The sequence below is a fragment of the Rissa tridactyla genome, chromosome 2 (genome assembly GCF_028500815.1).
Source record: "Rissa tridactyla isolate bRisTri1 chromosome 2, bRisTri1.patW.cur.20221130, whole genome shotgun sequence".
In the NCBI taxonomy this organism is placed as follows: domain Eukaryota; kingdom Metazoa; phylum Chordata; class Aves; order Charadriiformes; family Laridae; genus Rissa; species Rissa tridactyla.
In genome coordinates this window covers 8,406,838-8,424,624 of record NC_071467.1, presented here as the reverse complement: position 1 = coordinate 8,424,624, position 17,787 = coordinate 8,406,838, and the positions used below count along the sequence as shown (strand labels likewise).

The window sequence follows — 17,787 nt, the reverse complement described above, 5'->3', positions numbered from 1 at the left end:
GACTAGATGACTGTTGCAGGTCCCTCCAACCTAACCTAACCTATATGAATATTCACTGTTATCTTTTTAAAAAGGCTTCCTAGAGGGGTGGTCAATGCCCCAAGCCTGTCAGTGTTAAAGAAGCATTTAGACAATGCCTTTAATAATATGCTTTAGCTTTTGGTGAGCCCTAAAGTGGTCAGGCAGCTGGACTCATTATAGGTCCCTTCCAACTTAAAATACTCTATTCTGTTCTGCTCTATTCCGTTCTAAAACTTTGAGAGGCTGAATATATTCAAATTGATCTTAAAACTAAATTTAAACAATGAACACTGATACTCCAAAGACAGTCAATCACATATAGTTTTGTAAAACAGAGAGGTGAGTGTGGCATTATTTTTTATATAGTACAAGCAGCCACCCGGAAAAGCAGTCTTTAAATCTATGAAAAGAACAGGACAGAATTCAGGTTTCCCAAGTTACAGGATAGAAACATCTCTACAGGATCATCCTTCCCCACCTATGTGTGATACTTACCTACATGGCCCACGTCGCTTCTCACTGGAGAACTGTAATCCTCTTTGTGAGAAACAGAACAGTTGCTTATGCAAAATAAGCATCTCAAGGAGTTCAAGACATCAAGACAATCATTAGTGCAATAAACATTTTGACCTTTTTTGTAAAAAATTAAAATACCTTGCCTGACTTCATTCTCTGTTTTGCTTCAAGATGCTTTTTATGTTAGAAGAAACAGATAGTTCCATTCAATTTAAAATTAACACTGCGGATCAGGAGTTGCTACCAATCAGATCACAGGATGGAAACACACTATTTCACAACATGCTTAAGGTATTTTTGTTGCGTGTTTTCTTACCTCCATCTCCTTCTTCTTCTCCTTCATTTAAAACAATAATGCAGATATGTTTCCTCAGCTGACGTGTGTTGGAGAACTTCCGATTGCATTTCCTACATTCCAAGCTGCCTGGTGAGACTTCAGACAGTTCTGAACTTTCTTCTGGCCCAGGTGGAGCTTCTTCGCTTGGAACGGGATTATTTTCTGCTGCATCTTCATCCACGCAAAACTTCTTAGTAGACCCTTTTGGTCTGCCCCTTTTCCTCTTCACTACAAGAAGCTCTAGAAAAGAAAGTTTAAGTTAAAAAGAAGCTATAATTAAATTCCACAGCTGATTATCTAATATCCATCTGAACTTCAAAAAATAGGAATACTAAATTAAGTTTGAGATTAAAAGCTTAAAAAAATGCTAGCTTCACGCAAACTTATGTTTAAGAAATGGTATTTGTTGGCATTTCTGCTAGCTGCAAAGCAATAACATTTGTGTTACTGAGATCGGTAAATGTCAAAGTGCCAAAGTTTACAGAAATTACACTGCAAGCACTCTTTTAGACTGTTGTATAACTGTATCAGCCTGCATGTTCTACACATTGCCCTGCTGTGTTCTGACATTCTACATAAAGCCTTTTTAATTTAAATCACTCTCAAAGAAATTGCTTAAGTACAGACTTGTATTCAGAGAAAAAACAGTTTACGTTTTAAAACCAAAAGTTCATTGTCCTTTCAACAAACTGAACTGTTACTCTCTAATATTTCCCATGCTTGTTCATTGTTAGCACTTTCTAGCCAAAAGTTGGTATAAAAACTTGTTGGCAACAAATACATTTCAGAAGTCATGCAAAAAATGTTTCCTTTCCTTAAATTTCCTTAATTATTCCTTTCAAATAATTAAAATCAGAAGTAATCCACAATTCTCAATATACACAACATAACTTCACATTTCCATATTTTTGTAGAGGAAACATAGATAAAAGTCAGTGAGATGTTCCACATAGTGATCCAGTAATTTTAGGAGATTTCAGCCTCGCTACAAGTTACTTCCATCTAATAGTTTAATACAATGAAAAGAATCAGTCTCTAGCAGTCTCTGTCTTTCTGGTTAACACAGGGGTGCTTGCCTGGCTTTTTTATTTCTTTATACTGTGCTTCTTAAGAAATTACCCATTGTTATTGTATATGTTTTAGTTATTTACATTGAAGCTGCTCTTCTGCAAGAAACTAGCAGTTCACAAACAGTAAAGCACGGTAGCATTTAAACGATCTTTTACAGTCTGAGCAGACATCTGGTGAAGTACCAGATCCACTCTGCGTATCTGCATAAGTTCTGAGAAGGAAAAATTGGGGTGCATCTAGAAGAGCTTGCCCGATGGCGTGTGGAGAAACAGGACACAGCCAGGCTTCTTCCAGGCTTCTGGGATTAATTTTATGTAATGTTAGACACTCGAGGTCTCAATTTAGTTAATATTTGTCTTCTATACTGAAGGAACAGATAAACTACTCTCCAGAGTGCAGTTCAGATCACATAAGGCTTGAATCACCTCTGGATCCCACGGTGACCAAGTTCCCTGTTTAAGAACCTTCAGTCGTGTGCAGTGAATTCCAGCTCTGAGAATTAAAAGGTAGAAGAGCTTGATATGGTTGTCGTAATTGCAAAAAAAGCCCCAGAGTATAATGTGCATTAAAATGTGCGAAGTGAAACGGAACTGGTATGAAGCACCTGTCAGCCGCCGTCTTTATAATATCATAAAGAAAGACAATGGGCTGGCACATACTGAAATTTTTTAAATAATTCTGGTCTTTGTGCTCAGAAAAAAACAAGAAAATGTAAATCTTGTGCATGTTTCATCTTATGATAGTCATAGCAAAGAGGTCCCTTTACGTTTTCTTACATTAAAATATTTCCAAATCTTGAGACCTGTGCAGAAATAAAATTATTCTCCTCAGAATTTCATACTTTTACTGTTGCTTTGGGGTTTTTTTGCATAGCACAAATGAGAGAAGTATGAAATATGTCTTCTGTGTTAAAAGAGAGAAATGTCCAGTAATTAAGCAACTGCTGCAGTTTCAAAAGATTGAAAATATCTTGAGATTATTCAAGGTAAAACAGACTGGCAGTACTACACATAAATCGTGCCTCTTATGAGAAACTTACATTTCTATTGCTCTTATTCCAGAAACTTTCACCAAAACCAGAATATATCAAGAACAAAGATTGATTAAGAACTGTCTAAAGCTTTTTATCAATTATTCATCAAGCCAATAGCCTACATTCTGCCTGATAAATTGAGAGTGACAATGTAAAAGTCTGAAAAAACATGAAAGGAGAGAATATTAATTAAAAAAAACACAAAAGGAGAAATTTTCAAGTACATGGGCCAAAAGACTTTACTAAATTGGTGGACTTAGAGCATATGGAAAAATAAATGACCTTAAGGGAAGATGTTGTATGAGAACAGGAGGTGGTGGCAGCACCTTATTCAAAATCTGTTCAGAATTTCCCTTAACTATTCCAGACAGACAAAACCCCACATACAGAGACCATAGCTTTGAATTAATCACGTAACTGGTATCAAGTGAAAAAGAAAGCATTCTGTCTTGTTATAGGAGCTTAAATATAATGTAAAAAGAATACGAAAAGCCTCGTTATAAACAGGAAAAAGAAAACACTTTCACATAACTTTTGCAACCCTCCATCAGCAACATTATGAATTTCTGTGCTACTGCACTCCAGTGAAAGTAGTTTTGTCGATTATCAGCCAAAAAGAGAAGGATTATTTCAATGCTCTCAAAACATCTCTTTGCTACCATTCATGTAATTTTGATAACCATCAATTGCAGCAATCAGTATTTGGTGCCTTGAGCTAAAGAAATAAACATGCAATTAAAACAAGCACACAAATAACATTTATCTTCATGTCAACCTCTAAGAAGGTCACAGTTTGCCAAAGTGTCAAACACAGTATGAGGAATACAGATGTGGATCACGTTACTATAAAATAATTAAATCCCAGGATTTGAAAAGTGAATGCAACCACCATATTCTCCGTGTATAATATTCTTTTCTTTCTTTTACAATCTTTTTACATCAGATTACCCAACTTGTTATCCAAAAGGAAATGAAGCAGAATCAGGTAAAAGAGCTTCTTCTCAACTGTTTTAACACAAACTTAAAGAAAAAGAGAACAGTATGTTCACATCAAGACAGAAATGGAACAAGATCTCATATGCAAGCGGAAATATGAAAACTGCTCCTTCAGAAGGTTGGTGGTAGATCCTCTTCTGTGGCCTACAAAACTGTAATTCTTGTCACTATGACTACTAGTGTGTGGCAAACGTATAAAGAATGTCTAAATTTTACATCTGTTTGTAAGTGATCCTACCAGTAGGAGAATTTGAAGCAGTTCTGACATTTAAAAAGGCTTGGTGGCAAGCGCTGGGTAGCAACATACACAGGAACAGGAGGACTCACATGGAAACTGATAAATCACCAGACAAATCCTGAGCTTACAACAATCACTTCATTTTCTTCCTCCTTGTTTTACTTTTTCCAGGGCCAAACATATCGCAAGCCGCTTTGTATTAGCAATGCCCATATTAAGCTTTTAACAACGTACGTGACCATAAAATTCCAGCTGTCTCTCTCTACCCAGCTTGCCACCAGGTAGCCAGTCACACGGCGTTATACTCATCGCAGTTCAAAGCACCACCTCAGACTAACAAAACACAGCAACTGAACAGCGGTACCTTGCCGTTCCTCTGTTAGCACATAACCAAGTCCATCACAAACATCATCGCTTGCTAGAAAAAAGAATCTGCTTAACCGTTAAAAATAGTTTAATAAATAAAGGAATAAAATCCCCACTTATTTCAAGGATGCTTAGTCACAAGTTTTAAATTGGTCATTAAAAAGATTTTAAAAGACCCTGTTCCCCCAAGAACATCTTAGGTTTTTCTGGGAATTTTACACTCATCAAAGACTCACTGGAACCAATCTTTACATTGATTGGTATTGGATGCACAATGGCAATATTCTGGGAAGACATTCTGTGCTACGCTATATAATTATGTACTCAAAGACATAAAAAAGCACTTCGAAAAGAGAATAATGAAATAAACTATATGTCTATTTTTATACTGTTCCTTCATAGGAATTATTCACATTAAGCTTCTCCAAATCAGTCCATTTAGCAATCAATTGTCTCAAAAATATTCAGAACATGAGTAACACAGAACATTTCCATTTATGAGGCCTTCATATTATTATAGAGCAGAATTATACCTAATTAATCCCTTGCAATATGTATACATATATATGCATCTCAATCAGATTCTACTGAGGTCTGTGATCATTCCCATTAATTACTTGTCTGGGATCATGCTACATAAAAATAAAGATCCATAACCAGACCTCCAGAGCATTAGGGCCTAGACAACATTTTTTAAAAGTTTATTTTTAAAATAAACAAAATTGAATAAAAAAACCCTTAGAATTTAAATAACAGTAACTTCCCTGTTGAGAACTTTTATCTCTTCATAGATTCAATTGTAGACCATGTAGATCCTGGCACACCAGGACTATGGATTCCACCGGACTTAAGGATCCTCAGTACAATGGTTGCCTCAAAACCAAGCTTTACCGAAATTGGTTCACTAAAGGACAACAACCCTTAGGGGGTAAGATTTTCCAAAGTTACTTTATCATGCACAGGAAACTGCAATAAATCGGCAAGACTATACACTGTAAGTATATCAAGGACTTGTCTCTGGTTTTCTACCCCTCAGCCTTAACTGAATTACATGTGGAACTCAAATTACTCATGTAAAAAAAAAAACCTTCAATAAACCACTTTAATGTTATAACAGGGCAACTAGCTCTGATTCTGGAAGAGTAGATGTAAGCGATCCCTACCAAATGGCCCTTTTTCTCCAAACCTGTGTGAGTAAGCAGCTCAAGACGGTCACCACACTTCCAGCTGCAGCATGATTCAAACAAACAGTTTGTCAGAAGTCACAAAACACTTGTGCAAGTGTCCACTTAAACACCCTGACCAAATTCCAACAGTTAGATGCATTATGCAACAGGAATCCTTCCTCAAGTGTCAGTATAAAAAGCGTATATTTTATTTAATCGATTACAACGTTTTTAAAAAGGGTAGAAAGGAGGACCCTGGGAACTACCAGCCTGTCAGCCTCACCCCTGTGCCTGGGAAGATCATGGAACAGATCCTCCTAGAAGCTATACTAAGGCACATGGAGGACGGGGACATGACTCCAGACAACCAGCATGACTTCACCAAGGGCAAGTCCTGCCTGACCAACGTCGTGGCCTTCTGTGAAGGAGTGACTACATCAGTAGACAGGGGAAGAGCTACTGATGTCATCTGTCTGGATTTCTGTAAGGTCTTTGACGTGGTTCCCCACAACATACTTCTCTCTAAATTGCAGAGAAATGGATTTGATGGGTGGACTGTTCGGTGGATGAGGAATGGGTTGGATGGTCACATCCAGCACTGGACAAAATGTGACCTATGCATAATTTCTGTAACAGCAACATCTGCCTGGTATCTTTGGTTCCATTTGATAAAAAAATTCTAACATCATTCTACTAAAATGGCTAGGACAAATCTACTCTAAATATAACACGACTTAACTATCGGAAAGTGGTACAACTAAATAAAATTCAGCAGACAGCATTGCCAATAAAATAATATTACAGTAATAAACACATGTTACTTGCCTAGCATTTTACTTCTTCACAGTACTTATAAAATAATTATTTTATTACTTGGGCAGAACACAGAGTTCCATCAGCAACTCAGCATTCACTCGTCCATACCAATTCTGGAACTGGAATACAGGAAATTCCATCTCAACACGAGGAAAAATTTCTTTACTTTCATGGTGCCAGAGCACTGGAATGGGTGGCTCAGAGAGGTTGTGGACTCTCCTTTTTGGGAGATATTCAAAAGCTGTCCAACCTGCTCTCGGTGACCCTGCCTTGGCAGGGGGGTTGGACTAGATGACCTCTGAAGGTCCCTTCCAACCCCTGTGATTCTGTGATTCACTACATTGTTTACCAATACCTGGAAGAAAAACTATGCTTTCAAAGAACAAAAAGATGTTCATCCCTCAGTCAATGAATACTAAAAGGAAGCTGTAATCTCTAGACTGTCATTCATCAATCACTTCTCCTTTTCGTGACAATACTGAATTACTACAAAGAAGGGTCCACTGAGAAAAAACTGTGTATTATAAACTTTTAAAGTTTTATCTGTTGAGGATTCCATAATAGGAGAGAAATAATTGATGCCTTGAAAGAAGAACTCTTCAAATTCCTATATTCAACTGTGAAATACCCTATTTTTTGAAAAAGAACACAGGAAACAATTGAACAGGACTTCAGAACAGACTATTGTCTTCTCCAGTCAATCTATGTGATGGGAAAGAAGAAATATTAAAGTATGTTTATAATACATAAAGTTGAAAACTACGTGAAAGTAATTTACCTTGACACGCTTACTGACGGCAGACAGCAAAGAATTAGCTACGTAAGCCGAAAAAGGTGGCACCATGTGATCGTATCAGATGATGAGAAGCATCCACCAAGAATTATGAAAAAGGTAACTAATGAATATGTAACTTAACATATGAACATTATATTTTACATAATTAGATTTGAAAAGTTATTTGCTTAAAAGCTGCATATGTCTAATTTCTGCTGCTTCAGATCATAGCAGTACGTGCAGACTATTCTCATAAATGTACAATGCATGCTTAACAACATGTAATACAGAAAGTGCAGACAGTCCCTCACACAAGTGCAAAAAGTTTACAGAAGAGCCTTTTTACTAAAAGGAATGTTAGAAAATACCAGTCTTGCTGTACTCAGAAATACAGTTCAGTGAAGGGCTAACAGGAAACAAAGATTTAAGAAAGCAAGATGCATTCTGCATGCCTGAGAAATTCAGTCTGTATGCCTGAGAAATTCAGTCTGTATAATTAAAATAAAATTAGAATGGCATTGTGAAACTTGATGTAATTTGTTATTTAGTCATCTTCTTCTGATGCACTGTTAATTTTAGGCTTTGTGTGAAATAATAATCTGAAGCAATTTTTCCTCACCAACCATCTGAGGAGATTGCAGCTATAGCTGAATAATATATGACCATTATTAGAAATACCTTCTTATGTTGATGAAGTTAATGTAACTACTGAATTACTGCTAGTAAATAAATGAAGAAATATCACATGCGTACATTAATGATAAAAACCCCACAAACTTTTAAGTATGATATCAGAGTGGTTTTTATTCATAAGCACACACTTTTTAAGATCCAGAAATCTAAATGACTGGAAAATTCTACTAGTTGTGTTAAATAAGAGGCTTGCCAACAACATAAATCCATTGCTCAGTAAGGGTCTGAAAGAAGTCTGGATTATTTTGAACACATTGCTACTATTACAAAGAACTGCAATTATAATTAGTTAAAATGGAATTAACAGAACTTCTTCCACTGCAGAGTAAAATTGTTCTGTAAAAAGTAACCTTTGACTACCGGATTGCTTTATTTACTAGTGCCAATATCAAAGCATAGTTATAAATTATTAGTCATGCCATTTCCGTTTTGGAATAGAACTATTAACATTATCTGAAACACAATAAGCAAGATGTTAGGCAACTCAAAGCACACCACCATTCCTAAGCCTGAAGACCCCCATCCATGGTGTCCTGATTGCTCTCCACTGCCGTTACACCTTCTTCCCGCTGCTATGACACAGCTTCAAGTTAAAGCTGTAGGACGCAGACTTAGCTACACTTGACATTTAAAATTAATGGACCGATGTCATCACCCCCTATCACATGCTGAGTTTATCCACATCTGTCTTCTGATTTATTCTGCACGGAACAAAATTCAGTTTGGCAGTTGTACAGCGACCATTACAAAAACAAGCTACAAAAATTATTCTATACACAATGCAGAATCATCACACCACAGCTTTTATTAAAAAACTAAATGACTTGGAAAATGACATTCCTCTCACTTTATGAATGTACCTTCTGCATCTTTGTTTACGTTGGTGGGTACTGTTAGAGGCTGGAGTGGAATAATGATGTCATCCACGTTGGTCCCTTCTTCTGTATGCTTCTCAGAGACGTGAGACAGCAGTTCAGACTGATTTGGTGAAAACAAGTTACAAAGCTTACACATGAAGATGGAATTGATCCCTGAAAGGTAAGTTTAAAAAGAGGAGTTAATATTTCATAATTTGTTTGTTTATATTACCACAAGTTATTGAGATTTCGGTTCGGCTAACACACTAACTATCAGTTAACTTAATACACTTAACGGACAGTAATGAACTGAAACAAAGAACGTTACACCATTAAATGAAGACATTCATCATAAATCCTAAAATAAATTCATTTAAGAAATGGTTCAACTTCTACCCAAATCCTCACAGGGCAAAAAATATCTTCTGGCTCAAATCTTAGAAATAACAAGACCCAAAAGAGAGCAGGAAGACCTTTTTTTCCCCTTCCAGCCTCAGACATCGTTATAATTTCATATTTTTTCAAACAGCTGATAAAATGATATGACATTAAGTCATTGTCCAGGTTTGATGTGTACCACATTGGTATAAATGCAAAGCATTTTTTATTTATTTTATTTAAAAAGTAGCTCTTAAATACAGAGAAGCTGGGCCCCAAATCCTAATTTATGTTCACAGACCTCACTGTTCTTTCCTACATCTACTTAACCTTTCTACTTACCTCACCTAAGCAAGTCTAATTCGCTAATTACCTGTGTAAGTGCTGGAAACAAAAGAAGGAAGGAAGAATTAAAAACCATAAAAAATAAAAGGAAACTTTTCCTTCATTATAGTAACGTTTCTTAGAAAATTAATATGTTCTATCAAAAATGTATGCTTTGATGTATCATTTTTGCCTGCGAGTTAAAAATGTTAAGTGTGTGGTTTTGGGGGTCATTATCCTTAGATGTGGCTCTGCCACTAATGAAAGAGTGTGGAAAAAGCTCAAAACATCCGCAGTGCTGTAGACCACAAAACATTGCATCATATGACAGTCACAGCTATGCCATCACATCGTCTTCCTTTCTCCTTCTGGCCATTCACTTCAGAGCTGTACAAACACAAAGATTTTTCTTCTTTTCTCCCAGTATTTGAAAAAAAAATATGAGGCCTCATCTCACCCATCTACATGGAGAAAAATGGGCAGAAATAGGAGGAAAATTTAAGGAGGGGGAAAAGAAGTTTTGTTCTCAAAACAAAATGTATCTTATCAGCCTCAGAGGCTGATGGGACTGATTACTGATGGGACTCAGGAATAAAAGGAGGGTTTACCACCTTTGGAAAAAGGGACAGGCAACTCAGGAGGAGTACAGAGATCTCGTTAGGTTATACAGAGAGAAAATTAGGAAGGCAAAAGCCCAGCTGGAGCTCAACTTGGCCACTAACATAAAGGACAACAAAAAAAGTTTTCATAAATACATCAGCAAAAAGAGAGTGAGGGAGAATCTCCATCCCTTACTGGATGCAGGGGGAAAGTTGCAACCAAGGACGAGGAGAAGGCTGAGATACTGAATGCCTTCTTTGCCTCCGTCTTCAATAGTCACACCAGCTGTCCACAGGGTGCTCGGCCTCCTGAGCTGGAAGATAAGGGCGGAGAGCAGAACAACCCACCCATAATCCAGGAGGAAGTAGTCAATGATCTGCTTCTGCACCTAGACACACATAAGTCTATGGGGCTGGGTGGGATTCACCCAAGAGTACTCGGGGAGCTGGCGGGAGAGCTCACCAAGCCTCTCTCCATCATTTATCAACAATCTTGGTCAACAGGGGAGGTGCCAGATGACTGGAGGGTGGCCAATGTGACGTCCATCTACAAGAAGGGTCGGAAGGAGGATTCGGGGAACTACAGGCCTGTCAGCCTGACCTCGGTACCAGGAAAGATCATGGAGAGGATCATCTTGAGTGAGCTCTCACGGCAAGTGCAGGGCACCCAAGGGATCAGGGCCAGCCAGCATGTGTTAAGGAAGGGGAGGTCCTGCTTAACCAACCTGATCTCTATGACCATATGACCCGCCTTCTGGATGCGGGGAGGGCTGTGGATGTTGTCTATCTGGACTTTGGGAAGGCCTTTGACACCATCCCCCCACAGCATTCTCCTGGAGAAGCTGGCGAATCATGGCATAGACAAGTGTACTCTTCGCTGGGTTAAAAACTGGCTGGATGGCCGTGCCCAGAGAGTTGTGATTAATGGGGTGAAATCCTCTCGGCGGCCGGTCACCAGTGGTGTCCCTCAGGGCTCAGTTTTGGGGCCAGTTTTGTTTAATATCTTTATCAATGATCTGGATGAGGGGATTGAGTGCACCCTCAGTAAGTTTGCAGATGACACCAAACTAGGTGGGAGTGTTGATCTGCTTGAGGGTAGGAAGGCTCTACAGAGGGACCTGGACAGGCTGGATCGATGGGCCAAGGCCAACTGTATGAGGTTTAATAAGGCCGAGTGCCAGGTCCTGCATTTTGGTCACAACAACCCCAAGCAGTGCTACAGGCTTGGGGCAGAGTGGCTGGAAAGCTGCCCAGCAGAAAAGGACCTGGGGGTGCTGGTGGACGGCCAGCTTAACATGAGCCAGCAGTGTGCCCAGGTGGCCAAGAAGGCCAACAGCATTCTGGCTTGTATCAGGAATAGCGTGGCCAGCAGGAGCAGGGAAGTGATCGTGCCTCTGTACTCGGCGCTGGTGAGGCCTCACCTCGAGTACTGTGTTCAGTTCTGGGCCCCGCTGTACAAGAGGGACATTGAAGTGCTGGAGCGTGTCCAGAGGAGAGCTACCAGGCTGGTGAGGGGTCTGGAGACCAGGGCATATGAGGAGAGGCTGAGGGAGCTGGGCATGTTTAGCTTGGAGAAGAGGAGGCTGAGGGGAGACCTCATTGCCCTCTACAACTCCCTGAAAGGAGGTTGTAGAGAGGTGGGTGTTGGCCTCTTCTCCCAAGTGAATAATGACAGGACCAGAGGAAATGGTCTGAAGTTGCAGCAGGGGAGGTTTAGATTAGATATTAGGAAGAATGACTTTACTGAAAGAGTGGTCAGGCACTGGAACAGCCTGCCCAGGGAGGTGGTTGAGTCACCATCCCTAGAGGTATTTAAGAAACGTCTAGATGTGGCACTTCAGAGCATGCTCTAGTGGCAGAGACTGTAGGGGGTTTTTTTGTGTGTGTATGGTTGGACTCAGTGATCTCAAAGATCCCTTCCAACCATGAAGATTTTATAATTCTATGAGTAACATTTGACATTAACAAAACATCTAGTATTCCATACACTTTGACATAAAAGTTCTACGAAAAATTCCTGTTGATTCAAAAAAAGCCCTCAACAAACTAAAAACTTTAGAAGCAGCAGCAAATGAAGAATTTCATTAAAACTTCTCTTGGTCAATGCTTTAAACAGAAATTTTACAGAACATTTTAGACAACTTTGTAGGTTTTGTTTTAATTTACAGGTACTAGAGGTGTGATGCGAAAGCAAAGCCACAAGATAGTAAATAACAATAAAGAAGGGTTAATATAAAGCTAATAATTCAGAAAAATCCTGATAAAAAAAAAGAAAAGCTTACAAACTCTTGCCAGAGACTTAATTCAGAGGACTTTATTTGCTTTCTAAAACTCCTGTCATTTGTTTTAATGGTTTGATTTTTCAGCAGCCCCTGCTGCCTTCAGTGTCCAACGAAATGTAACAACAACCAGGACCCAATTTTAACAGCAAGCTTTGTCTTCAGCTACATACACGAACTCCTGGCCCAGAGACTCTTTCATTGCTCCTCTCCCCTCCACCTCCCTAAGGAAAATTAGGGACGTATGCTCACTGAAATCAAACTGAAACAACCAACGTTATTTAAGGTACAAACCAAACCACAGATTAGTCAGATAAACACAGAAATAAAATGTTATTTTGTGAACTTTGGGATCAATCTGGGGAAAAGAGAACAGGGAAGCTGTATTTTGGGACCGGTTTTCAAGCCAATCCCAAGCAAAGATCACTACCCCTATTCAATGTTGTTCCCCTCCCTTCATGACACATTAATTATATGGTTCACCCCCCGCAAGAAAAAATCTATCTTTAAGGCATTCGGAATGTTAAAATCAGCAGATGTGGCTCTCTTTTACAGTTATTTGCACCTGAAACTATAACAAAAGCATCCTCACCTTCAGAAATAATACAACTACCTCAAAAATAAAAGGCAGAGTATGTCTTCATCTCTTTAAAAACATCTCTGAAAAACAACTCAAATATTGCTCCCATTGTTTGAAATATACCCTATAGTTACACACACAAGCAGCTATGTAAAATGCATAACACATTCAACATGTTCTTAGGAGCTCGGTAGGGTTCCTTCTCAGGTATTCTGCTGTCTTAAGCACACACACATTTCTATTTTGATTCCAGTACGTTTATAATGGAAATGTTCCTTTGAATCAATTCCTTTGAACTAGTTCTGCTCTAGTTAGTGTTATTCTTTTATTTAACAAAAAATAATGAAGCCTGTTATTGACCCAGTGGATGACAACTGTTCTCTCTAAATGTAAATGCACAGTTAAGATTCACGCTACAAAACCTGTGAGCATTTACCTAAAGGTTTAACTAATACTGAACATTGAAATTCCACAATTTTGCTGGAAATTCTATTTTGAGGTTTTATTTGCCACTGTTTCTGCCTCCTGACCTGCTGGTTATTTTCCCTAAAAGTTCAGGCTCACTGCTTTGTGTCTCCTGCCTCCTCCTTCAATGGCTGTAATCAGTACTCACGCACCACTTTATGTGTCCCTCCTCCCAGCGAGGACCTGGAGATGGGGAGAAGAGCAAGAAGGATCCCCAAAAGTCTCTGTGGTTGTTTAAAGTTCCTGATTACACAAACCATCAAACAGAAGTAAAGCTGGAACAAAACCAGAAGTGAAGAGGCCAGGTGGCAGAGAACAGTGTGAATGTTAGTGAAGGTGCATCAGGAGAATACGCAGAAGGTGCCTGTGCTTTGCTCAGAGGTGAAATGGAAACAAAAACCGAGTAAAGAAATGATTTTAGGAAGAATGACTGGAAAAGGAGGTCAGATAGTAGAGATCAACCGTGCCGATCACAGGCCTAAACAACTAGATCAGGAATAAGCAAACAATAATTGATTAACCAGTTGCTAATTAGGTGGTGTAACAATAGAGCAGTGAATTATAGTCAATTAAATGTAAAAATCAAATAAGCAATAAGTTAATTAACTATGCAGGGAATCAATGATTAATTAGTGAATAATTAATTATGTAGGAAATCAACAGACCAATTAATTAGACAGCAATTAAATATGCAGAGAAAGAAAGGAACAGTAATCACGTATGCAGGTAAACAAACAACAGGAATTTCAGCCAAAACCAATTTGGAACATTCTGTTCACTAAACATGGTTTGTGTTAATTCATTATCGTCAGTTTGCCTATATAAACTGTGCTAAGTGTACATTGAAATAAATAATACCAATTATTTTCGTCTTCAATGGAAAAGCAGAAAATTAAACTGTAATGTAAGAGAAGCCATTTCAATATTTTTTTTTAATTCTTCCAAAGATCTCAGCATATTTGTAAATTAGTCAATTATTTTTTTTTTCTTTATAGTGAGCATGTATACAGCAAAGGAAGATTAAGAAATGGATTACTAAAAGCAAACAGCAAGTTGCAGACTAGGAAGCAGGCTCCTTTGTTCCCAAACCCCTTCACAACACATAAAACAGTACCTGTGCTGTTTCGCTTTAAAATTTGAGTGGGGGGGAGAGAAAGATGCACCTATCTTAAATACTGTTAATTTCAGTGATTTTTCTAAGGGAATCCGGTAGTATATTATTGTCATATATACTTTTGATCATTATATGAAAAAACCTAGTCAAGATTTGTTTTCAACTAACCAAAAACTTTCATTTTGCATAAAAGATAGGCTAGAGGTTGGATACTGTTTTATTTTTAAATAACTAATTTCGTAAGAAACACAGAGCAAGGAAACAAATTTGTATTTATTTGCCATAAATCATTCTAATGTATCCAAAACTTTTCATCACTCTTCAATGCAGACAACAGTTAAAAACTCTGTAATAGCCTTTGAAGTTCCACAACTGTTAAAAGGAACTACAGCTCCATAGCTAAATGCAAAAATAAGTTTCACTGGATATCTACTGGCCTGTGGAATAAGTGCTTACTCTTCACCACTCCGGTTTTCCAACTCTGCAGTAAGTCACGTCATAGCACGCAGCACTTGTTGCAAATTCAATTATTAGGTGAAAAGTTTGTGGTTTTTTGTTTTTGTTTTTGTTTTGGTTTGGTTTTTTTAACATTCTCTGTGTGAAAGCTCTTAAAAACAACTCTATGAAAGTTCTTCCATTGTGCATCCAAGGGTACAGCCAGGAAACAGAATGCAGTGAGCCAAGAACGAGATAAGAAACATCAACTTCTTAAATAAGAGTTGTCCTTTTTTGTCATTTATAAGGGCATGTGGAAGGTGAGAGTCTGCTTCACTAAGGCTAGCTGATCAAGAACATTTTCAATGCAAAGAAGGTCAATAAGTTAATGGCATAAACGATGAACAAGAATATACAGAGACTCAAACGTGACAGACGAGATAACAGTGACAATGCCATGGACCAGAAGTCTCCAGTTAGTAATTGATGGGACATCAAGAAACTGCAGGCACAGCTTTGGAGAAGGCCACCTGGACTTTGTAAATGGTAAGAAGAGGGAAACGAGGATCAGGAAGATTTGGATACTTTAGGAGCGTCTGTGGGACTATGTGGATTTGGTTTAAATGGCAAGGTTTTGGTAGCAGAGGGGAGGCTGCAGGGATGGCTTCTGTGAGAAGACACCAGGAGCTGCCCCCGTGTCAGACAGAGGCAGCTCCAGTCAGCTCCAAGATGGACCCACCACTGCCCAAAGCTGAGTCCATCAGTGATGTTGGTAGCATCTCTGTGATAACGTATTTACGAAAGGGTAAAAAACGTTACACTGCAGATGGGAGAGGAGTCAGAAAAATGCAAGAGAAACAGCCCTGCAGACACCAAGATCAGAGGAGAAGGGGGAGGAGATGCTCCAAGTACCAGAGCAGAGATTCCCCTGCAGCCTGTGGAGAAGCCATGGTGAGGCAAGTTGTACCCCTGCAGCCCGTGAAGGGCCATGGTGGAGCAGATACCCACTCTACAGCCCATGGGGAAGCCCAGGCCAGAGTCAGCAGATGGGCCCTGAAGGAAGCCGCAACACATCGAGAGGAGACCACACAGGAGCCACAATCCATGGAAGGAAGCACACACTGGAGCAGGTTTTCTGCAGGTTTTCAGGTCCCCCCACAGGCCTGTGGGGGACCCATGCTGGAGCAGTCTTCCTGAAGCACCCTATGGAAAGGACCCATGCTGGAGCAGGTCGTGAAGAACTGCTGCCCATGTGAAGGACCCATGCTGGAGCAGTTCATGAAGGACTGTCTCCTATGGGAGGTACCTGGGAGATCTGCAAACGTTCATGCACTTGTGAATCTAGAGAGTGTTGTGCGTGTGCTTTCACTAGTAACTTTCAATTTCTACCAGCCGCAGAGGAGGACTTGGCTGTCCCTGCTTCTATTTTATGTGAGTCCTACATGTAGGTGCTGTTGAAGGCGGTGCCTCCCCTGTTGGTGTGTGTGCAGTGAGTCTCAGGGACGCACATGCAGATTTGCCGCTGGTTCAATCTGCAAGTGGGAAAGCAGCAGCCATGTCCATCAGCCTGTGACTCCCCCAGGGATGCCCCCCAGAATGTTGTTTCTGAGCTTTCTCCAACAAGTTTTACTTCCTTAAGGTGCGCTACTCTCACATCTCCAAGCCCATACCCATAAAACCAGCTAACCTAGAGAACCAAGGAAAAATAAATCCTACACTTTCACCCAGCACTGGACTATATTAAGAGATAACTGCCCAAAATCCATCACTAATTTCCAAATATTCCTAAAATAATTACTTATTCCTATAAAAACTCCCAACTCCCAACACTTTAGCAATGTCTACAACCAGCTAACACAAATGTTACAATACAATCAGAAACAAATTGTAGTTTCATCTACCAGCAAAGCATAGCACTGCATTGCTGCCCAACAAACTTCAAAAAGAAGAGAGATATTTAGGTTATTTCAGTACCTGACTTCCTCACTGTCTTGTCACTGCTCTCACCTGCACTATGTTATCTTGAAATCTGCAATTATTAGATCACAGCTCTATTAACTACAAGCTGTCTTTACTCAATGGAGTTAAATTTTCCATTATAATACCAAACATAGTAATACACTAACATGAGAAAATAGAAGGATTTCTGTTCAAATCTCAAGTGCAATTAAAAGCGGGCACAATTCTTCCAATAAAACTATTGTTTTTATTAAAGAACTCTTCATATACAAATGCTGAGCATGTAAGATATTCAAGCGTCTAAGAACAATAAATAAGACTTTTCCTTGATAGCTTCTTTAGGTAGAGGTATTGAAACCGTGAGATAACAGTTAATATGAGAGCAACATGTAAAAAGCCAGTAATTTGTGTTTAATACAAGCAACAACATTTCTCAGTAAAAAAATGGTTTGAACTGAACATGAAAGAATTGGCACATACAGTACAATGAATTACGATATCTTATACTTGTGTCAAATACATTAAAAATATTTTTCTTAGACATCAGATTTTATTCCTCTGTGCACGTTAGAGATTTTTGTAGTTTTCAATGCTATTTCAAACATACGGAATTTTCAAAAACGTTATAATGTATCTCTGATTTTTATTGTTTCACTTTTGTTGGGTTTTGTTGTGTTTTTTTGTTTTGTTTTTTTTTTTTTACTTAAAACCTACTTTATTCTGTTTAAAAATCAAAATATTTTTAAAAATAATGCTAAATGTATGTGGT

At 38.8% G+C, this 17,787-nt stretch overlaps 1 protein-coding gene across 7 annotated transcripts in view; it reads right to left on the bottom strand.

Annotated features, from left to right (window-relative positions):
- Positions 1–17,787, bottom strand: part of ZFAT (zinc finger and AT-hook domain containing) — a 99,766-nt gene that overhangs the window by 75,975 nt on the left and 6,004 nt on the right. For 5 of the 7 annotated variants that reach the window (XR_008465076.1, XM_054193024.1, XM_054193018.1 and 2 more), the window contains exons 2-3: positions 8,889–9,059; positions 854–1,114 (exon numbers count right to left, since the gene is read on the bottom strand). Coding sequence is in view for 6 of the 7 variants with exons in the window: in XM_054193024.1 (XP_054048999.1) it covers positions 854–1,114; positions 8,889–9,059 (432 nt within the window). In the remaining variant the exon portion in view is untranslated. Of the gene's footprint in view, positions 1–853; positions 1,115–8,888; positions 9,060–15,971; positions 16,346–17,787 lie in introns of those variants that run through there. The other 2 variants (XM_054193022.1, XM_054193020.1) reach the window with 2 other exon arrangements.